The 20922-nt window shown below is 36.3% G+C and overlaps 1 protein-coding gene across 2 annotated transcripts in view; it reads left to right on the forward strand.

Moving 5' to 3' along the window:
* Window positions 1–20922, forward strand: part of TLK1 (tousled like kinase 1) — a 68653-nt gene that overhangs the window by 15448 nt on the left and 32283 nt on the right. For both annotated transcript variants that reach the window (XM_082284882.1, XM_082284881.1), the window contains exons 2-4: window positions 10499–10617; window positions 14137–14208; window positions 18760–18835. In XM_082284882.1, coding sequence (XP_082141008.1) covers window positions 10504–10617; window positions 14137–14208; window positions 18760–18835 — 262 coding nt within the window. In that variant the 5' untranslated portion in view covers window positions 10499–10503. The remainder of the gene's footprint in view (window positions 1–10498; window positions 10618–14136; window positions 14209–18759; window positions 18836–20922) is intronic.

Raw genomic sequence — 20922 nt, forward strand, 5'->3', positions numbered from 1 at the left:
CAACTTCTAACTTTGTAGCATACAGTCATAAAGCAATGTATTTAGTGCCAGAACACTGATTTTAACTCTGAAGAAAGGTTACTGCTTTTGACCTTAAAACTGTGTAATAAATCTTCCCTTTCCAGAAGAAAGCTACGTGGAACCTAGATAGGATTGTTTAAGGCTTTTTGAGAGATTTTAGAGATGTTAGGATCACATTTATGCATGCACAGTCTATTGTGGTCAGAGATGGCAAGAAACATGAGGTGGATGTGTTAGTTGGCTATCCAGTTGCTGCCAGAACTGACAGTGGTCTGGAGCAAAACTTTATTAAAAGCACTTTAAAAGAGGGCTTTGTATCTCTGATTATTCTGTCACTGTAGCAGACGTTCAAATCAGATGCTGTCATTAAAAGCAAGTTTTACTGAAGATGCATTTATTTTTCAGTATATATTTGTTCGAAATGCTTAGAGCAGTACTTTAGATGGTGAGAGTCAACAAACCTGGTCTCTGGTATCACTTTCTTTAGCAGTGAAGAGTGCAAAATGGTCAGTGAGGACTGTGTTAACAAATCTATTTGTTTTTTTGGAACATTCTGGCTCTGGCAGTTTGCTATTAAGTGGTAGAGGTAGGTGGTGTTGAAAAACCACCAGTATCCTTCTGCCAAATCAGAACGTGCTCCTTGCTTACTCTTGGCAGTTCAGGATAAGAGAACAGTTGCAAGTGAGGAATCCAGACCTTTTAAAAAAGCAAGTAAATGTGACTTATATAGCATCAAGTTTCAGAGGAATGAATACCATTTCTTGTAGTGAACATGTTCAGGATGTCGCCTGTGTAGTTTGTATATGTTCAGAGTGTTGACTTGTCAGGCTTGTTCTGCATGTGGTATTGTAGCCAACAACTTGAAATACCTGGTTTTAGCAAATTTTTTATTATTTAAATTCCAAATTGTATGAGTTCAGAGTAAGTCTTATAAATTAGGGCATTTCCAGAAGGGATATTATTCACTGTTGTTACTTTCCCTTGGTGTATTTTTTGTAGTGGCTTTTCTGTGTTATTGATATAGGAGGGCTTACGTGATGGGGAAAGATATTGCAGATTGGGATTTTGACATAGGAAGTACACACTGATGTTGCCTAACTCAGTTCTGTTTATAAGAGCCTAGAAGGGATTACTGGACATGGAGAGGGATTTTGGATGTGGGGAATTATTCTTCCGAGTGGGCTGTTCTTCAGTGGGGCGTAGCATGTGTTTCTGTTACAGTGCCCATGAACTGATCTATTGAAGCCAGTAGTTAAAGTGTGCAAAGGAGAGGAGAGAATACAGTGATACCAGTCTTCAAAATGTAGCTTCCTAAGTGTCGTTGAGGGGTGTCAATTCCAGACAAACAGCTTTTGATCTATTAGTAATACAGAAATACAGAATCATCAAGGTTGGAAAAGATCTTCAAGGTCATCCAGTCCAACCATTAGCCTAGCACTATCATTGAAACCATTATATATCACCCAGATCCAGACACCTCTTAAACACCTCCAGGGCTGGTGCATCCACCACCTCATTGGGCAAGTTATTCCAGTGCCTGACCACCCTAACAGTGAAAAAAAACTTTCTAATGTTTAATCTGAATTTCCCCTGTCTCAGCTTAAGGCCATTTCTTTGGGTCCTCTCACTGCAGGCACCGTCGAAGAGACCGGCCCCACCTCACTACAGCCTCCCTTGAGGAGGTTGTAGAGAGCGATGAGGTCCCTCATGAGCTTCCTTGAGACTTAAACAACTCGCTCAGCCATTCCACATAGCACATGTTTCCTACACCTTTCCCAAGCCTGGTGCCCTTACTGGATGTGCTCCAGCACCTCAGTGTCCTTTTTAAAGTGAGGGGCCCAGAACTGAACACAGTATTCAAGGTGTCGCCTCACAATTGCTGAGTACAGGGGGAAATACACTGCATGTTCTTTCAATTGTTCTTTTCCCCTTCATTCCCTTCATTCATCACATTAAGCATTATTCAACAGACTCAGGAAGGACCTTGTCGTGGTTCTGTTGCTCATAGCAGTATTTGCTATGCTAACGCTTCCTGTACACAATGAACATGGAGTTATAGTGAAAGTCTGGGAAATGGATAGATAGATACCACATTGAATGTTCTGTGCTATATCTTATTTTCTCTTTATTAATTATTTCATACTTGCCAACTCCTATCACTAATACAAAAAACCCCCACACTGCAAAAATAATGGCATAATAATTTCTGGGGCAAGATGAGAAAAGTTTGATTGGTGAAGAATTCCTTCAGGAAAAGCCAGCAAAATGAAAAATCTGGCTAAAAACTGACTTATTATATGTTTTTGCATGCCAAATAAAACTAAATGTAGATTGATTTTCTGAATAATGAACAAAATTGAAATGAGATAGCATACCATTGTTATAATGAGTATTGCAAGAAAACTTAAGGAGTTTTCAGGCCATCAGCACCGTTAATTTAGACTTCAGTCTTGAAAGCTGTTGTAGACATACAGGTTACCATTTTTTATGTTAGGATGTAATTTTTAAAGGTGCTCAGTCACTTGTTGCCTTTTTTTTTTCCTTTTCAGGTCTTTCTATTACTTACATTACTGTTGGTCTTTCTTGGGTACTGTGCTGTACCTCAGACAGGTTGTATTTACACCTGTGCAGTTGTTCATGGAACCGAAGGAAAGTGCAATTTCTTGTATGCAATGCAATAGGGGAAATACTGTCACTCAGAAATTTCTGAGAGTTCTTCGTTGCTTCAGGAGGCCCAAGCATTACTCTTGAGCCAGGTGTGGCTTTCAGGCAATTCAGTTGTACTTTCAGGGGATAGGACTGGTAGAGGGACTAGTCAGAAACAAGGCATTGCTGGATTGCCTAGGACATAGTTGCATGTCCAGTTACAATAGAATAGACCCTGGGGATCTGTTGTCCTCTCCGTTGTATGAATCACTTGCTCCCTGAGCTCTGAATGACCCACTCTGAGCTACCACCCTCGTGGCATATACCCACTTGCATGAGTATATGTTGTTGGTCTGTTGCCAAATTCAAGCATTGGTAGGCAACTTGTAAATTCATCTCTGCCTCTGCTGCCCACAGCCATCTGATGAGACACATAATCCTCAAGAGATCCCTAGAATACAGCACCTAGCTGAAGGCTGGGAGAATTAAACATTCTTAAATTGTTACCCAAAAATGTCTCCTAGCTGGTCTGGAGTTGGCCCAAGTGCTTTATTCATAAGTCTTCAAGGTGTTGGCAGGGGTTCCCTCAGGAACATATTTCTCCATAATTCACTTCTCTTTTCCAGGTTGTTGGCCACGAAATTGAAATCCAAAAACTGGCAGCACAGACATGAAGTCTAAAGATCATTACGATTTTTTTTAACGTTAAAGAATTGATTTCTGTTGTAGAATGATTTGCAGAAAATTACTTATCTATCCAGAAGCCAGAGTTTTCTTTATTTTAGATCAAATTTCTGGACTGTTGAACTGTTGGGACAAGTGAAATAAACAACATTCAAGAGCTACAGTAATTTAAAAAAATTTCCAAAAGGAAACAGACTGCTGCATCTTGGGGAGAGAAGGGACATGGAATATTTTCCTGTTCTTTGGGCACCAGAAGAATTAATTTTGATTAACCCAGCAATCTATCCAAAATGCATTTCCTTGTCAACTTTTTAGTTAATGGGAAATTGCTTAGAAGTTATTGTGTTAGGGGTTTTTTTCTCCACATCAGATAAACCTTTAATTCTCTGCTTAGTATTTTAATAAGTTTTCATCCAGCAATTATAAAACTGTAATCAGCAGATATAAATTTATAATATTTGTCAAAAACTGCTGTCTTTTTAGGTTCATAGTAAAGATCTTTATTTTTCTCATACTTTTAGTTTTACCACAGTTGTGCTTTTTCAGGCCAAAATTTGGCAGTTAGATTATTCCCCTCCCACAGGTTTTATGTAGACCAAAGCCTGATCTGTCCGCTAATTATCTGTCTTTACTCCTCAGCCTTCCATCAGCAGTAGTTACCTCTCGCATGCCCGCATTCCTCTGCCTGTTCTTTTGGACAGTCTTTCTCATTGTAAGAGGATCAGTTCGGGGAATAAAAACTCGCTTTAGATTAATAAGAAAAGCCTGTTACGTTCACCTAGGCACCTTAGCAATGGTAGGGGGGTGTCTGCTGTGTTATGTGCTTCAGTCTTCTCTGGTGCTGAGAAATACTGCATTTTCACTGTGCTTTAAAATGACTCTTGATTAATTAAATGGATTCTGTTTTTTCCTTACCCTGGGCTTAGATATGTCTCTCTGTCATTAGGATTTTCTTATCTTTTACAATCTTTTTGAACAGCTAGTTTCGCTAGAACATCAGGATATATTTTTGTCCTTTCCTGTTTCATCTACTGCTACTGTTAGCTTCAGATACAGCTAAAGTTTTCAACTTGAATGTAGTACCCTGAAGTTTTTCATGTTACCTGTTGTTTGGAGGTAGTAGCTACACAGTCTTCCATAAAAGATGTTAATCTTGTTCATTGAGAAGTCAGTGTTTTTAAGCATTTCTAAACTCCCAGGTTAAACTTGGTCATGAGTGATCTGTGGCTGTTTGTTAAGTATTTCGGATGAGCTGTAACCTTGGGGCATTGGTAAGTAGTGTCCTCTAGGCTTTGGTTATGTAGCTGTTGTCGGGACATAAATATAGTTCTGGGATTTTATTTTATTTGCTTCACTTTAAATCTCAGAGATTGTCTGTTGCTCTCTGCCCTACTGACTGCTGATTTCGATTGAGTGGGACCTTCTTGACTTCAGGATTGTGATTCACTTTGGATGGTGATGTACTTCAAAGCCTTCTGCTAAGAGTGGGTTGTATTTTTGCTGTTACCTTGAAATGGAACTCTTCTCAAATTAAAACTGCTTGGCTTTATGCCATTGTACTAGCATCTCAACTTGATTTCTTAGCACATTAGTCATTTTCAAGGCTGTTTTCAATTCTGTTCTCTGTGATTCCCAAAACACACAGTGGAAGAGAGACTATTCAAGACATGGTTTTGCAATACAGGTCAACTTTGTGACTTTTTGTATTTTGTTTTATTAATTTCTCAACCTCGCTGCCCAAATGTTCTATTTTAAAGTGAACAGGTGTCATTTTTTCCAATTTAGAAATCAAGATTTGCATTCATTCCATACAGTTTGATATTGTAATGTATTTTGGTTTGCCATGCTTTTTGCCTTGGTCAGACTTGTGTTTTAGTGCTTCCTCTATTCCTCGACTCACAACTTGTTCTGGGTTACTTTATTCTCTATTGGCATTTATAAGGCACTGAAAGTATAATCTGGAAGACACCTGGATCAATGTTTACCTAACTACATAATAGTTTATTACCAATTAGTTTGTTTTCTTGGAGGCAGGAATATTAACTTCATTACCATATTTTCCTGGAAATGAAAAAGTCCTTTCCAGTTGGTTCTGCAGTAAGGAAAACCCAGAATTTCAGAAAGCTAGGGAAGAAGAAAGAAGTTGCATAGTTCGGTTGGTTTGGTTTTGGTCTGGGTTGTTTTTTTTTCCCAAATGAAACAAGAGAAGAACTCAATTAAAAGGAAATACATGTGGATGCAGATACATATCTTCATGTGAAGAAAATGTGAAGAATGAAGAAAAGTAGTTGTGTGGCCTCATTTTTAAGAGACTGCTTAAGGGTTTAAAAATCTGGGTTTAGTAATTTTCTGTAGTCTGTTCTGCATTTGGTATTTTAAAGCTTTCCTTTTACCTGCTGGTAAACGTGTATGCTAGAATGGCAACAGCTATCATACTCAATTGTTTTGAAGTTAAATTATTGGAGCATCAACATGGTAAGATAAATACATGTTTAGGATATTCCAAGTTGAAATTAACAGTTACTTAAGGACTTCAAGGATTGCATTGCAGTGCTGTTAAACAGTGGTTTCCATACTTGGAATGGTTACCATGCTTCAGGTCTGGTTTGATACCTTTAAAGGAATCTTGATGAAAAAACTGAAAAGGTTGTGGGGGCAAAAAGACCCCTACTTTCCAGGCTGCTTTTCCTGCTAGTGGAAATGTGTGTACTGCCCCCCTGCCGCCTTTTTTGCCCCTCGCCCTTTTAGATGGATATTAGAATTACTGTTCTAAAGGATGCTACTGCCATTGAGGAAGACTACATGGTGCCAATATTATCAATGTTAATGTCAAATTTTCCTAAAAATATACTGGGCATAACTCTCATACTGTGTGTGTTGTCATAAAATCTGGGTGCCTACTAGGAGCACATCAGGAAGTTCAATTTACATTTGGGCTATTGTTGAACTGTCTTTTTCTATTCAACAGATAAGTCTCTGTGTTGAAGTATTTTGCTTTGGCATTAAAAGCTATATGCATATAAATGCCTTAAGGAAACCGGACCAAACTAGTTTGGCTTTCACTTAAGTGAAAGGTGGTTTGTGCTGGCCTTAAATCCAGGAGAAGGGGGCCTCAATCTAATGTGGAGAGTTGTTCTAAGAAGAATCTGGCTTCTGCATAATGAACTTTATCTTCATTGTAGAAAGCTGACAATGTGTGAAGCTGTTGATCTTCATTTCAAAGCGGTAATTGATTGCCAGATAACAAGAGTCAATTCAGGGTAATAAGAGAGTCAAAGATAAATACTGAGTTGTAGTACAAGAGTATCGCAGAAGATGCAGTTTTAGAAGGTAAAGAATAATTGCAGCTGCAATTCTCTGCTTAACTTTTTCTCCTAAAATATTAGTTTTATTGAGACCTGAGAAGTATTTGGTTAAATAAGTGGATCATTTGCAAGTATTTTTCTGTTTGGGGGTGTGGAGCCTTGGGGTAGAGGTATAGTTGGACTTCATTGTTTTTTGGTCACTGGTTCTGAAGTGTTCTAACTACCGTGGAGAATCCTTTGAATGTTTACATCTCTGTTTTGCTAAGGCAGACTACGGTATAATTGATCATACCAAATGCCATGAAAAAGCTTGCAGATTGCTTCTCTGACTTAGAACTTTGAATTTCGACATACCCCTTTGCTAAAGAAATTCTCAGAGGAATTTGGAGTACTTTTTAAAAAAGTTCCTGCTAAAAGTGTCCCTTTCAGGACAAGGTATCTATATATTTTGTACTAGTTTTAGAGGGGAGGCTCTCTATGTGTCTGATAAATTAATATGGAGGATACCACCACTCTCCAAAAATACAAAAGCGGGAAAGTGTCGGTAATTAAAAAAAAAACCCAGAAAACTATCAGAAGTAGTATTCAGAATCTGTAGTGGTTACAACAAATAAGCATAGTTTTTTAGGAATCTTCTGTGAATTTCAGGTAACCTTCCAAGGCCTTCTTTGGAAGGTAGTAGAAGTTTCAATGGCAGTGCCTGGTAGCAATGCCAGTCTTTCCTTTAGCATCGTGGTAAATATGCTGTAAGTACTTGTGTAATGTGATTGAATGTCCCTTCAATTAGTGAGTTGGCTTTCAGGTGTGGGAATGACTTAGTTCAAATAAGAAGTCTGGGTATATTTTCAGGTCTGTAAGTTATATCAGTCTTGTTGGTAGCAAGGCATTCTGTGAGCAGGAGAATTTATAAAGTCTAATGTTTAAAAAAAATTGTATTCCCTTACCTTTAATACGTAATTTCTATAATTAAAAAAAATTGTCCCTCACATGAAATGCCTTTAAGCTGACAGTACCTTTAAAAGTAGGTACTTGTGCTGAGAATGGAAGGATTGTACAGAGCTACTTCTTTTTGATAAAACAGCTGTGTGTTTGGATTTGAATGGTGTATTTTAAATTACAACACGAATGAGGAAGGTAGTTTTTGGGATCCTTCCTGGGATTTCTCTCTGTTGAAAGAAGGTTTGAATCGAGCTTTTCTGTCTTGTCCTTCAAATCACAAAGTAGCGGAGTGCGTGTTGCTTTTTGGTTTTGAGTATTTAACAATAATGAAAACCAAACCAAAATAAAACCCCCCCTAACGTAATAGCAAAAAACCACTTCAGCAGAAATAGTGAAGAGAATGCAGTGTGTTCATTGGTGTGTGTAGGCTCCAAAATCTGAGCAGAAAAGAAAGGATTGTATTTTATCTGTGCTGTGGATTGCCCCTTTACCTGCTATGTCAACATTCTGACCAGTGACTTAACCCAGGGATGCTGCTCTTTTAGTGTGTTAGTATCTAGACACGGTGCATGAGACCTGCAGTACTTCAGATGAGCCTTAGCTATATCCACAGTGATTATTGCTTTCCCACATTTCATGAAACAAACAGTGTAAGGTATGGTGGTATCTATTTCTGTAATGTACACGTGGTTTTACATCAGTAATTTTAAGTGATTGCTGAACTTTTGTGGGCAGTGACTATCAAATAGGCTAATAAATCAAAATACTGCTAGACCTCCTTCATTAAATGGTTTATTTGGTAAACTGAAATGCTTGTTTTTAGACTGACATACACTTACAAACTTCTACTGTTACATAGCAAAATAATAATAAACTTTCCTGACAAATCTGTTGTGATTAATTTCTTATACTTTTTCAGAGCAATACTTTCCCATTAAGATATGGATTACATAGGTCATACATACTAGGAAAGAGTTGCTGAACAAATCTGCTTAAAAAAAAATACATATATATCTCCTTACTACACAGTCCATAAATGTAAGAAATATTTTTTGTGCATATGAGAAATGTTCAATTTGTTATAGAAACCCTTGAAAGCAGTGTAGAAGCACAACTTAGGAAGCAAGAGTTTGAAGAGGATTCCCAGTTCTTCTGCACTCAGCATACAGTACATACACAAGCAGTTTTTAACCCAGAGAGTTTACAATCTAAAGGATGTAGAAATTGGAGAAATTTTTACTAGACAAGTTCAGAGGCAGCATTACAACTGCAGAGAAGGCAGCTGCAGTTTCAAGCTGTAATTCCCCAGCCTTGTTGGAAAAGAGTCCTCCAGCTGTATATATGGCTGTGTTTGGGTGTAGTAACAAAATGTGGTATCTCCAACCTGCCACTCACCGTTTGATTTTTCAAAAGAGGACTCTGCCACACATTTCCTGAATGTTTCCCTACCAGCTGTTTACGTCTTGGTGTGATTTTCTTCCATCAGAGGAGGTCTGTTACCAGTTCCCATGGTAAATGAGAGCTGACACCACACTTGCCATCATCTGCCTTCCTGTAGAAGCAGGAGCAACTTGAATTAGCCAAATAGCAGAACCAGTACTTCCCCTACCAGAGGGGCTAGCTCCATGGAGTGGCCAAAATGTCAGGAACAGAAGGATCTGTCTAGGGCTTGAATGCTGAAGATTTTGAGATACTCAAGAGCCCTATAAGAAAGTGTCTTTTGACTTCTTAATAGCAAGGGAAAAGCTATGTTGGTGAATTGGTTAGAATGTTTAGCTGATGGGTAGAGGTTTATAGCAGCAGTTAAACTTTGCAAACTAGTTTTCACAAAAACAGAATTCCAAAAGCTTTTTTTCATGGCACTATTCCTTTCTGAACTGCTGTGTTGTCCTGTGGGACTAAAAAGCACCAACTTGTTGTGTCTTAGTTGGAAAAAATTGAGGCTATTTTACTGTGTGGTACTTGAAGGATGTGCTATTACAATAGTGCATAAAGACTTCAACATGAAATATCTTATTTAAAATAAAGCAACTGAAATGTTTCCAATTGAAGATAAACTGAATGTTCAAGTAGTTGAAAAGATAAAAATGCAGAATGCAGTTTGTGTAAATACGGAAGACTTATTTGTCTACATCATCTTTCAGACTCATTAAACAGCCGTAAGTGATTTAAATACAAATTAGGAAGCTGCACATCATGTTGCAGCCTACTCATGTAGGCTGAGCTCATCAGAAACTCCTTTTGTTCCTCCATTTCCTTCCACCTTACTTTCCTTGGCGATGCCAGCAGCACTGCTTAACCCCATTTACAGGGCTCTGTCAAAGCCATCACCTCTGCAAGGGTCTCTGTTAGTCTTGGTTCCCTTTTTATGGCTGATCCTGCTCCTTCTGTCTGATCTTTGGACCTCCATATAACACTGCATTCCTTTGCATGTGTTGAGGACTGTGATCTACCTTCTGATTTTCCCTGTAATTCCTGCTTGTTGATCTTTGACATTGATAGTCTAACATTTAAATAGCACAGAAAACAAGAGTATTGCAGAATGCATTGCAGAATTGGGAGGTTTTATGCTGGAAAATACTTTCTTCCTGTCAGCTAGTTTTTAATCTATAAATAATTGCCTGGTTGGCGTATTGCGTACTGCAGACTCTGTGTCTTACATGCCTCTAACAGGTTCTAGTTTTCAACCAGAATTGACAAGGCTATTCTGATATGCAGAACTTTCCACAGAATTTTTGCAATTCCTTGAGTGCTTTGGTTATTAGGTAACAGATGGTGAGTCATTGTCAGGTTGAGGGTACAAATCTTTCCTTTGCATAGGCCAGCGGTATGTTTGGCTTGTTTGTAAAATATTCCACTGCAAATATTAGGAAATGTAATTAACTTATATATATATTTTTTAGGAGCAATGGATGAACTTCATAGCCTGGACCCAAGAAGACAAGAATTGTTAGAGGCAAGATTCACAGGAGTAGTAAGTGGCAGCACTGGGAGTACTGGAAGTTGCAGTGTTGGAGCTAAAGTAAGTCCTAAAAGCAGTCATTCAGATCTGCCATCTTTGACATACTAATTTATCTCACACCATCTCATTTTCATATTGTCCATGTGATTTACTTATGAAAGCATTGGGTTGAAAGAGGCTCTCAGAAAAATCCTTCTTAGTTTGTTATTTTGCTTTGAGATCGGGTTGTTTATCCTTAACCTTTCTGTGACGTGGACATTGAGTTGTTCTTAAAAACACTGAAGAATGAGCTCATACAGGGTCTTCTGTGGTTTTGCTGTAGTGCGCATGTGATCAGAGATGGAAGATTTTCACAATATTTAGGTGGAGTTGTCCCTGCTGCAGATGAGCATCTACTTACAGTTCAGCTTGAAATAGACACAGGGAGTCTGGTGTGACCTCTGTTTTTAAGGTTAAACTTTTTTGAAGATTAATACATATAGATAAACAAATTATTTCAACAGTTTCAGACACTTATATCAATTTCTCTTACTTTCATTGTAGACTTCCTGTCCTTTAGTACCTAAGCCAGGATGCAACACTTGGGGAAGAGCCTTATGAACACTGAATAATTACCTTCCATGTTTTGTGTATTACCCTTCAGCTAATACATCTGCAATATAAATTTGTCTTTGTTGCATATTCTATGTTGCATAGCTTCAGCTTCCAAGACTGATTTCTGCAATACTATTGCCTAGGCAGAAGTACTCCATTTTGTATTTGTGCATTTGAATGTTTGTTCTGCATCAAGTATAGTCCTTAATAACTGATACTAAAAAGGTGTAATAATAATTTTTTTAGGCACGTTTCCCTCATGACTAAATTACTTCTGAATTCTGTTTCCAAAGTGTTTGCAGTGTCCTCATATTTTAACTGCTTTACACAAACTTACAGTATTTTTAGCTTCCTATGCTGTATTTTAGTTACTGGTATAGACAGAACAAAATACTTCCTGATAGCAGACATTGATGAAATTTCTGAAGACATGTGTGATATTGATGACTATTAACAAACTACACAGAATTGAAACTATTGTATAGTGATCTTGCATCATATCTTAATTGCTTTGGAAAGTGATGTGAAGATAACTGTCAGAAAGCTGTAAAAAGGTGACATACTTGTTACTACCATTTAAACCAAGAAGTGAGTTAAATAGTCAGGGGAAGAAATGAGGTTGGATTGACACAGTGACGTTGATTTACTGTTTAATTATCTTCTCATTATGATTGTTAAATTGTATATTTGCCATATCTTATGCTTGAAATTAAACACAATAATTCTGGTCCATCTTTGTTTATTTATTCCTTGGGTTCTTTAGTACTGCTTACTTCCCTAATTAATTAACTCATTTTAATAGCTCAGGTAGCTGCTTATCATTCAAATTACTATTTATCCTTTTTTGTTATTAGATCTGTACTTTTAGCTTCATTTAACTTTTAGCTTTTGATAAAACTGTTTTGGTCCCTTGCTTTATTGCAGATTTCCCTCCTCATAATCTGTCTACTGCTGTCTGTGTAATACATTTTTTTTAAAGGCATTATCAAGTTTCTTGGGGTTCCTCTTCTTTAAACTTTGATTCTCTGTGAGTCACTGCTTACCATTTCCATTCATCTGTTCAAATCTTTTTCTTGTTGTCTGTTGTTCAGCTGATTTCAGCTGTTAGCCAAATTACATTCCACTTTCTCAGTTTGTTCATCCAAGTTAGCCAGAAAAAGAAATTTAAAATAACTAATTTCCTTTTTCACTCTGCCATGGAAAAAATACGTTTCTTGTTCCTGATGCATTCCAAGATCTGTATCTCATCCAGTTGGTTTCCAAATGGATATCTAGGTGAAGTGGGTTTTTTGAATACTATCAAGATGCTTTGATAAATATTTGCAGAAGGTACCATTACCACTGTTTTCTGATAGATGCAGTTCCTCATCTAAGACAATGTTGTTCTTAGCTTCTAGTCCTGTGATTTGTTTTTTTTACCATTTACCATCAGTAAAATGACAATTATATCAGTTTTGTTTGTATTTCTTTTATCTGTAACCATTCAGTATATCGATGCGGGTAACATAAAGTGTAGTAGCTGATCTGGGCTGTGTTTGGAGAAAAACACATTTTAAAAATACAGTCTTTAGTCTTGGTGGGAGATGTTCAGACAGGCTTATCTGATTCTTGTTAAAAAAACTGATAAAACCTTTTTGGTCTGATGTGCAGAGTAACTGGGAAAATGTGAGGTATAAATATAATATCCATTGGTCTGCCTTCACTTTGAAGGCCAAAATGAGAAACTTCTTTGTATACAAACCCAAATCCCCACATGCCAGATTATCATTTTCCTAAACTAGCAAGACAATACAGAGCTTGCAACTGCACTTAATGCTTATTTTTTGAAATATTCTAGGTCATTATATTCTTCTAGTAATTAAATTGAAATGGACTCCTATTTATTTGGAATACTCTTTTGAAAGGTTACCCTTATCAACTGTTTTGCTGAAGAGTTTTGGAATTTCTCGGGGGAAAAAGCCCATCATGTTCAAGCTTTTTTAGTAAGCAAGGTTGGAAATACAAATGTAGGTTATTGAGATTGTCTTAGCTGACTCCGATGACCAGATACTGACACAATGCAAGGAAGAACTATATATGGGCATTTCAGTACTGGAGACTGCCCTGGGGGTGAAAATATGCATGGAAATTTTGTGTGTTTAATTAACATTTCTCTGGAAATTTTAACTCAGAGATGATCTAGTTATTCAGAAGATGTCACAGATGAGTATTGTCCTGCAAACTGATACAGGGCTGGAATTGAATGCTCGGGTGCAAACTGCTTTGGAACTAGTTTCACTTCAAAGTATTTGTTCTGCCTTCCTGTATAGAAGAGACCAGTCCATCAGTATAAGATTTTTGGTGGTTTTTTTTAAATAAAGGGACACTCAGTTGATGATGACTTACTAAAATGTCCTTGTGCCATGCTGTGTTCAAAAGATCTCTGAATAAGTCAGCCTTAGTAAATTTATTAATAAATTTTGTAATTTGGGACTATTTCACTATTTGGATTTTTTTTGTTGATGGTGGTTTTTTTTCTTCCCTCACTCCTGTAAATTTATTGCTTTGTAGGAAATAATTTGTTTTAAGAAGGTAGAATAATACTGTCAATAGGTTTTAATTTTCTCCAAGACAGACTGGACTATTGCAAAGATTATTTTTAAAATCTATTCCATGACAGAAAATTAAAACCTATTTTCATTAAAACCTCTTTTTCTTCCAAAATTGAAGAATTTTAGTAGTCCCCAGCACTTTCTTCATTGTTTTTGAATGTGCTAGGGTCTTACTTGGCTTAAAAGCAATATAAATTCAGAATTTACTGTGCCCTGTCAAAATACCTGCCTCTCAAACTTCTTATCCCCCTTGCAAGTCACAAGTGCTCTCTAGTCAATCAGTTTTTCCATGTGAGCATGAAATGACTGTTACTTGTTGTAACTGAGAGTGATAATAGTGGATTATGTTTTATAATTCTGTGTGTAATGTTGGATATTTTATTTGTCTTGGTAGGCCTCCACAAATAACGAGAGTTCAAATCACAGCTTTGGAAGCTTGGGATCTTTAAGTGATAAAGAATCAGAGGTAAGTATATGGGGCAGATTCATTATTACTTCAGAATTTTAATGCTAACAAGTAATCTTTTTTTATTCTACTTTGATGCCTTATTTTGTACAGAAGGTTTTAAAGTAAAATGCAGACAACTCAGATAGATAGGGAAGAGCATACATTACTGAAAGACACCATCTTGGAAGAGGAACCATGACTGGAAGAAGTCAGTTTCTTTGGATTTTTGGTCATGAAACTAGCTGCTTCTCCTTCTCTATTATCTATGTAGTCATGGTCTGAGGATACATACAGCTTTTGGAGCTGAAAATGCTCAAATAGTTTGCTGTCTTTTGTTTCATAAGTGATAAGTGTTTCATCAGCACAGATGACTTTGACTGGTCTTTGGATGAATCCCTGAAAGTACTCTAGAAACTCATTTACCATGTTTTCTTCTAGAATACGGATTTATGCCAAGGACAGACAGTAGCCATCATCTTTATTTGTAAAAGCTGCAGTTGTCCCTGTGTATTTTTTTTACCTGAATCCAGTTTGTAATCCAAGAAAAGGATTCATGCTTTTATTAGGTTTTAATGTGCAGAGCTCAGACTTCCCTTGAGTAGAGTATTTTCCTCAGTGATGAGCACTGACATAGTTGCAGTAGTGCTACAGTTATATTGTAGTATAAATAAATACTCTTAGAATTTACTTATTTTGGAGTTGATGAGTCCCTCTGACAGTTTTGCCTCTGTGTGTCGCAGACTGTGTGGACAAGGTTATACCCATTGTAACCAAGGGTGGATTTCTAGCCTGGGCTGGACCCTGTGTGACAGTGTGTCATGCTGGAGAGACAGTTGTTTGGAATGTGCTGTTGACGTTATTTTCACATGTCAGAGCTTTGCTTTGGGGCCTAATTGTTCATTTGCTCAGTCACTACAAGATGCTTTTTACTGGGCTGCCCAGCAAGTAAATTTAATTGGTTCCCAAAGCTGATACCTTACAAATAAAAGTTCTGTATGTGTGCTTTGTTTTCCTCGTTGAAAAAATCTCTGCTGGTTTTTTTCCCCCCTCACCTTTTCCAGCTGGATTATGCATTCAGCTGCATAGACTGTTTTCTTAACCAGAAGATTCTGTCTGTCTGTTGTTTTTATTCATGGCTTTTCCTAGAAATACTCAGGGCAGTGATGCAGTTCTGAAGTAGGTGTGGGAATAGAAATGTGCTGCAGTGGCCTGAAGGCTATGATGCATTATTGCACTTCCTTGACAGAAAAACATGTCTATGAGTAGTTGAGTGATCTCAGAACACTGACTATATGTGTAATAAGTTTCCAGTGTAGGAAAATTTTATTTTACAGTTGTACGCATGAGATACAGAGGCAAAGCTTTTCCAAGGTGTCAGAGTTTGAAAGCCTCTGCACAGTGTTTTAACCTCAAGCCATGCTTCTGGGTAGGGATAATATTTTTTCTTTTAAATATTCTAAGACTTGTATTCTAAAATAGAAATAGACTTATTTTTCAAAAATGTCCCTGCACAGAAGTCCAGTGCTCCGTTGCACAGTGAAAGATGAGTCTTAATGACATTGAGTAGTGAAATACAATTTCTGGACTCTTTTTCAGAAGTTGTTAGTAGTATTCACTTAAATTATAATTGTAATAGCAAATATGTTAATAAATTTTTACAGTTCTTAAAACTACATCTGATCATTTATATGCTAAAGTACCCTAAAAAGTAAGCTGTAGATCTTAGTATTGCAAAAAGGTTGTGGAATTGTTTTGTTAGTTTTTGTTTGTTTTAATAGTGTGACCTTGAAGGTTTCATAGTAATAGTGGTGGTAGTGTGGAAATAAGACAACTTGCTCATTGGGAAGCAGTGCCGTTATTTGATGTTGAGAGAGCACTGTTGTATTATAATAGGTTTTGTGAGTAAAAAAAAAAAGTAGATATGCCAATCTCAGAATCATTGAAATTAATTTCTAGCAAGAATGTAAATTTCTGATCAAACCGTGATGATACATTCATGTCATTACTCTGCTTTCATCATGAAGTGGCACATTAAACAGCTATGAATGTGAAGAGAAGACTCAGGGGAAGCACAGTGAAATTGAGGGGAAAACTAGGATCAAGACCAAGATGTATGAGGCTGTGCTAATATGCCAGGCTGTGTGTGACTTTAATATAACTTTACAATCTAGCATTGGATAACCTTAAAACTTTTATCTTGCTTATGAAATAGTAAGATTTTAATCTAAATCTTGGCGATATGTAAATACTTTGGAAGCTACAGAAAATAGCTTCAGTCTTCATTTACCAGGAGCATACTCCGCAGCCCCATTAGTCTTCAGTTTCTTGTAATTCATATGACTCCATTCATTAGGAAGGATTTTGGAGTACATTTTCTAGTGATTGATGTGTGCTGTACATTATCATGTGAATTTTGTGCTTAGAAAAGGGGAACATGACCTTGTTGAGTAACCTCATTAATAACCTCATTAGTGTGCTAGTACTTTCTAGTTTGGAAGGTTAAATTAAACACTGAAAGAAATCAGAAGAGCTTAAGGAAATAGACACTTATGAATTATTTGAGTTTTAAAACTATAAACCTCTTTAAATGGCTGGTTTTTAAATACGAGCCACAACAGCTGGGAACTAGTTTTGGTGGGGGAAATCTTATGTGTTTTGTCATTAATTAGCTTTTAAAAGGTGTTTTGGGGTTGTTTTTTTGGTCTTTTGTTGGTTTGGTTTTTTGGGGGGTTTTTTTGTTCGGTTTTGTTTGGGTTTTTTGTTGGTTTTGTCTTGGGGATTTTTTTTCCTTTTTGTTTTTTTTTGCTTGATATGGTAGGTAAAAATGATTGCATTAGAATTTAACTGCAAAATTAAAAGTTGGAAAACAAGAATAACTTGAAAATGTTTGGTTAAGTAGTTTCAATTTAGTTTGTGGAAAGATAGCTTAATGTTACCTATTTAACTGGCAATAATTCCAAATTATTAAAGTAAAATTTCTAAGCTATGTTTTCTGCTTCTGGAATCAATAGTCTTGAGATAACTTCATTTCCAGGAATCTGTGTTAGGTAGTTTGCTAATGTATGATAGCACTGTAAAAGATGCAGGTATCAGTTGGATGAGTTTATTAAAAATAAAATATATTTAATTTGAACTTAGTTTATAGCCTGGTAATACAACAGTTACAGTTGTAAAACTTCCAAAGATATTTTTATGAAGCTCCACACAGAGTCAGAACACATAAAAAATACACGGTATCAGTAAGGAAGACCTTTCTTGTCTTGCTGGTACTTTTTTAGACTAATAATTGTCTAGGGATCACAGGTAGCTTAAAGTGGTTCTTGCCAACATAAATACTGTTGGATATTTGTAGTAAATTTATATTTGAGCATATCCACATAAAGATTTTGGAATTGAAATGTCCTTGAAATGATTTTTTGATGGTTGAAATTTGAATGTTGGTATAATATGCTGCATTAAGAAAGCATACTAGGAGCACCAAATGACAGATACAATAAAATGATAAAATGATGGTATCATGAGAAAATGAAGCATCTTGTCACTGATCTCAAGTTTAGTCTAAGCAATTAGGGACCTTTGATTTATTGGTAAAATAGTACTGGTAAAATAGTTCATGTAATGTCTCCTATGCTTTCTCCAGTTATGTGTGAGGCACCACGAAGAATACCCAAAGAGCTGCAATGTGCTCTCCTTGAGCAAGAGCAACTTGCATCATTTAACTTTAATAGGGGAGACTTAACTGGTTTGAATCCTCAGATCAAAGAGGAGCAAATATAATTTAGAGATGCTTCTGATCATAGCCCTTTCTTGTTGCACATGCAACTGACTGTAATTTCTAGGTAACTGTATAGAAAAATTTATTCCAGAAATATTAACAGATTTGTATTTTTTCACTTACCATTGATGCTTTTCTTTTTTTTTCTTGAGATAAAAGTATATGAGGAGGACAACACTTTCCAAGTGGATAGATATTAACATTTTGAGCAATTTTTGCATTTTTTTCCCCTCTTTTTCTTTCTTTTTAATTCTCAGCAGATTCTGGAAATCTGTACAGTTTTTATTAGTTTGGAAATATCTTTTGCACTTCGTAAAAAGTGTAACATTATTAGCTTCCTATTGAAGCACTAATACTCTGTGTTTATGCTACAGCAGTTTGTAGAAAACACCATCAATAACCAGATTATTTCACTTAAGTATTAAGCTTTAAAACACCCACACTAAAATACAGAGATCTTGATAAAATATAGACATAAATGAAACAAAATTGGGTGTTCATAAACCCTGGAATGGGTGAAAAGAAGTAATTGCTTAACAATTAATATGTAGAATTGCCTTTTGGGAACTAATTTAAGAACTACCTTCCTCTTTCTTAAATATCTCTTCTAGCTTATACTTACCTGATTGACCAGAGATCATATTATCTAGTTTAACTATGATCTGAAATTACACCCCTGCTGAATTGTGAAATCGTGTTTTATGGATGAGGATTTAAATTTATTTCACAATAATATAGCAATAATATAAATAAATAGAGCTTATGTTGCATCATGTTCTTTTTGTTGTTTGTAGACTCCAGAGAAGAAACAGTCAGAACCTTCCAGAGGAAGAAAAAGAAAAGCAGACACTCAGAGTGAAAGCAGCCAAGGTAAACTAAAATATAAATTGACTAGGTAGTGATTGCATGTAACACAGTTTTGACTGTTAGCCTTACAAATTCTCTATTTTTGCTTATGTAAGATGGGTGTTACGTTTTGGATGATAGTTTCGTATTCTTCTCACCCTCCCATTTGTCACTGGAAGGGATGGGCAAGTAAAATGTGAACTGGACTGGTAATTACCCAAAAGAATCATTAGCTACTGCATGTGTAACTCACAGCTATGATACAACTCTGTAATCTTTTTAAGAATTACAGCAACTCTTCTCATGCAAAATACCTTGTGGTTTGAATTTCTTTTTAGTAGATAAGGGGAAAAAGGGATTACCAATTGCAATATCTGATACTTGTTTCACAGGTATATATAAAAATTGAGTTTTATTCTTCCTTTTCTATGAAAGATTGTAGTTGTCTAGAGGGGTGGGGAAATAATGACGAGACTGATTTCTAATTTAATGTTTACAAAGTTTAGTTTTTGTCATTCCTCTCTTTAAGTGACTTTTGAGCAAGGACTGGTGGAAATTTAACCTCAAGACAAAAATTCGTCAGAAGGGGAGCGGAAATAGTTCTGATAACATCTGTATCAGCTTTATTTCTCATTCTAACTGAGCTAGAAAATGTCACTTCAGATATATATCAATGTGCTCAATATCTGGAAGTCTTTGTGATGCAGCATGCTATTAGTAGAAGAATTATGTAGTTTGACTAAAATTAATTTCTTTGTGTTACTTTGTAGACACCTGCTTTGTTCAAAGAACCTGAATGAAATTTCGCATTTTCATTGTTTTAGTAGCTTATCCTTCCTGTTACTAATGAGTGTTGAAATTAGAGATGATGGAAATTTTCGGAACTTTTTAATACAGAAAACACGATTATAATGTCTTATAATTACTGTTTTACTGTCAGCAGCAGTGAAACTGAATAGTCTGCACTGCAATATTCTCAAGGAGCTGGCCTAAGAAGCTGCAGCCTCTTGGAGTGGTACAGTATAGTCAAAGCACAGCAAATAATTCACTTCTATTGTATTGGAAAAAAGAAACAAGAAATCAATCTCTTGTATATTGCATACCCAGGATATTGACTATGTAAATTAATCTATAAATGTTGAAGAAAAGGATTGTTTAGAACATAGAAGTAATTGGAACGTGGGATAAATCAGTGTAAATCTATTCATAATTGGCTGTGCCAAAATAATTTGACATATTTCTTCAGTGCAGAGTTCTGTAACATGACATCAAATTGATTTTTCTATACTGAAAAGGAATGCAGTCTGTCTCATTTATCTGAATGAAAGCAGATTTTAATTTGATAAAGTGATACGTAAGAATTAAGCATGAAGACAAATCACTAGCAGAATTACTGGGTAGGTAAAGAATTGGCTGGAGGGAAGTAGCAGTGATACGTACTGGGTAGCTACTGGAGAAGTTGGCTGTGTGCTGTTCTAGGTCTTGGAATTATTTTATCTAAAGTTTACTGTTGAAAGTCTTGACAAAAAAAGGGCTGCCAAATATTTCTGGTTTTTTGTGTTACTTCTTAGTGACACAGCATTATGCAGCAGTGTCAGTACAGTGGAATATTGGGATAGAGAGAATTCATCAGGGCTGAAACAAAAGAAAAGCTTGAAAATCTTTGCTAAAAAGTAGAAATTGAATTTATGGATCGATGTGTAATGATCTCCTAATGTATTGCAAAAATTTCTTTCTATAAAGTAAAAAGCTTTGAAGAGTAGTCCGTTTCCAAGATGTCTCCCAACAGGTAGTCTGACTTACACAGGAGAAAAACAGTCTTAAGATTTATCGGTCATCTCGGGGCCGAACAGAAGAAAGCATTTGTGCATTGGATAAGGTATAGGCGCGATCTCTGGAATGCCACATACAGGGCAGGTCCTTGTGTTGAGGCAATACAATTCACATTAGTTCTTCTAAAGTCTCAATACATTTGAGATGAATTCTAATCTGATCCGCTGGTGTTTTGTTTCCCTCATTAACACTGTGAGTTACCCAGTTCATAATCAGGTTAAGAGGACTGGAAATACTTGTCATCCTCTATGCTCTCACTGTTACTGGCATTTAGGAAA

The sequence above is a fragment of the Coloeus monedula genome, assembly GCF_965178545.1.
Source record: "Coloeus monedula genome assembly, chromosome: 7".
In the NCBI taxonomy this organism is placed as follows: Eukaryota; Metazoa; Chordata; class Aves; order Passeriformes; family Corvidae; genus Coloeus; species Coloeus monedula.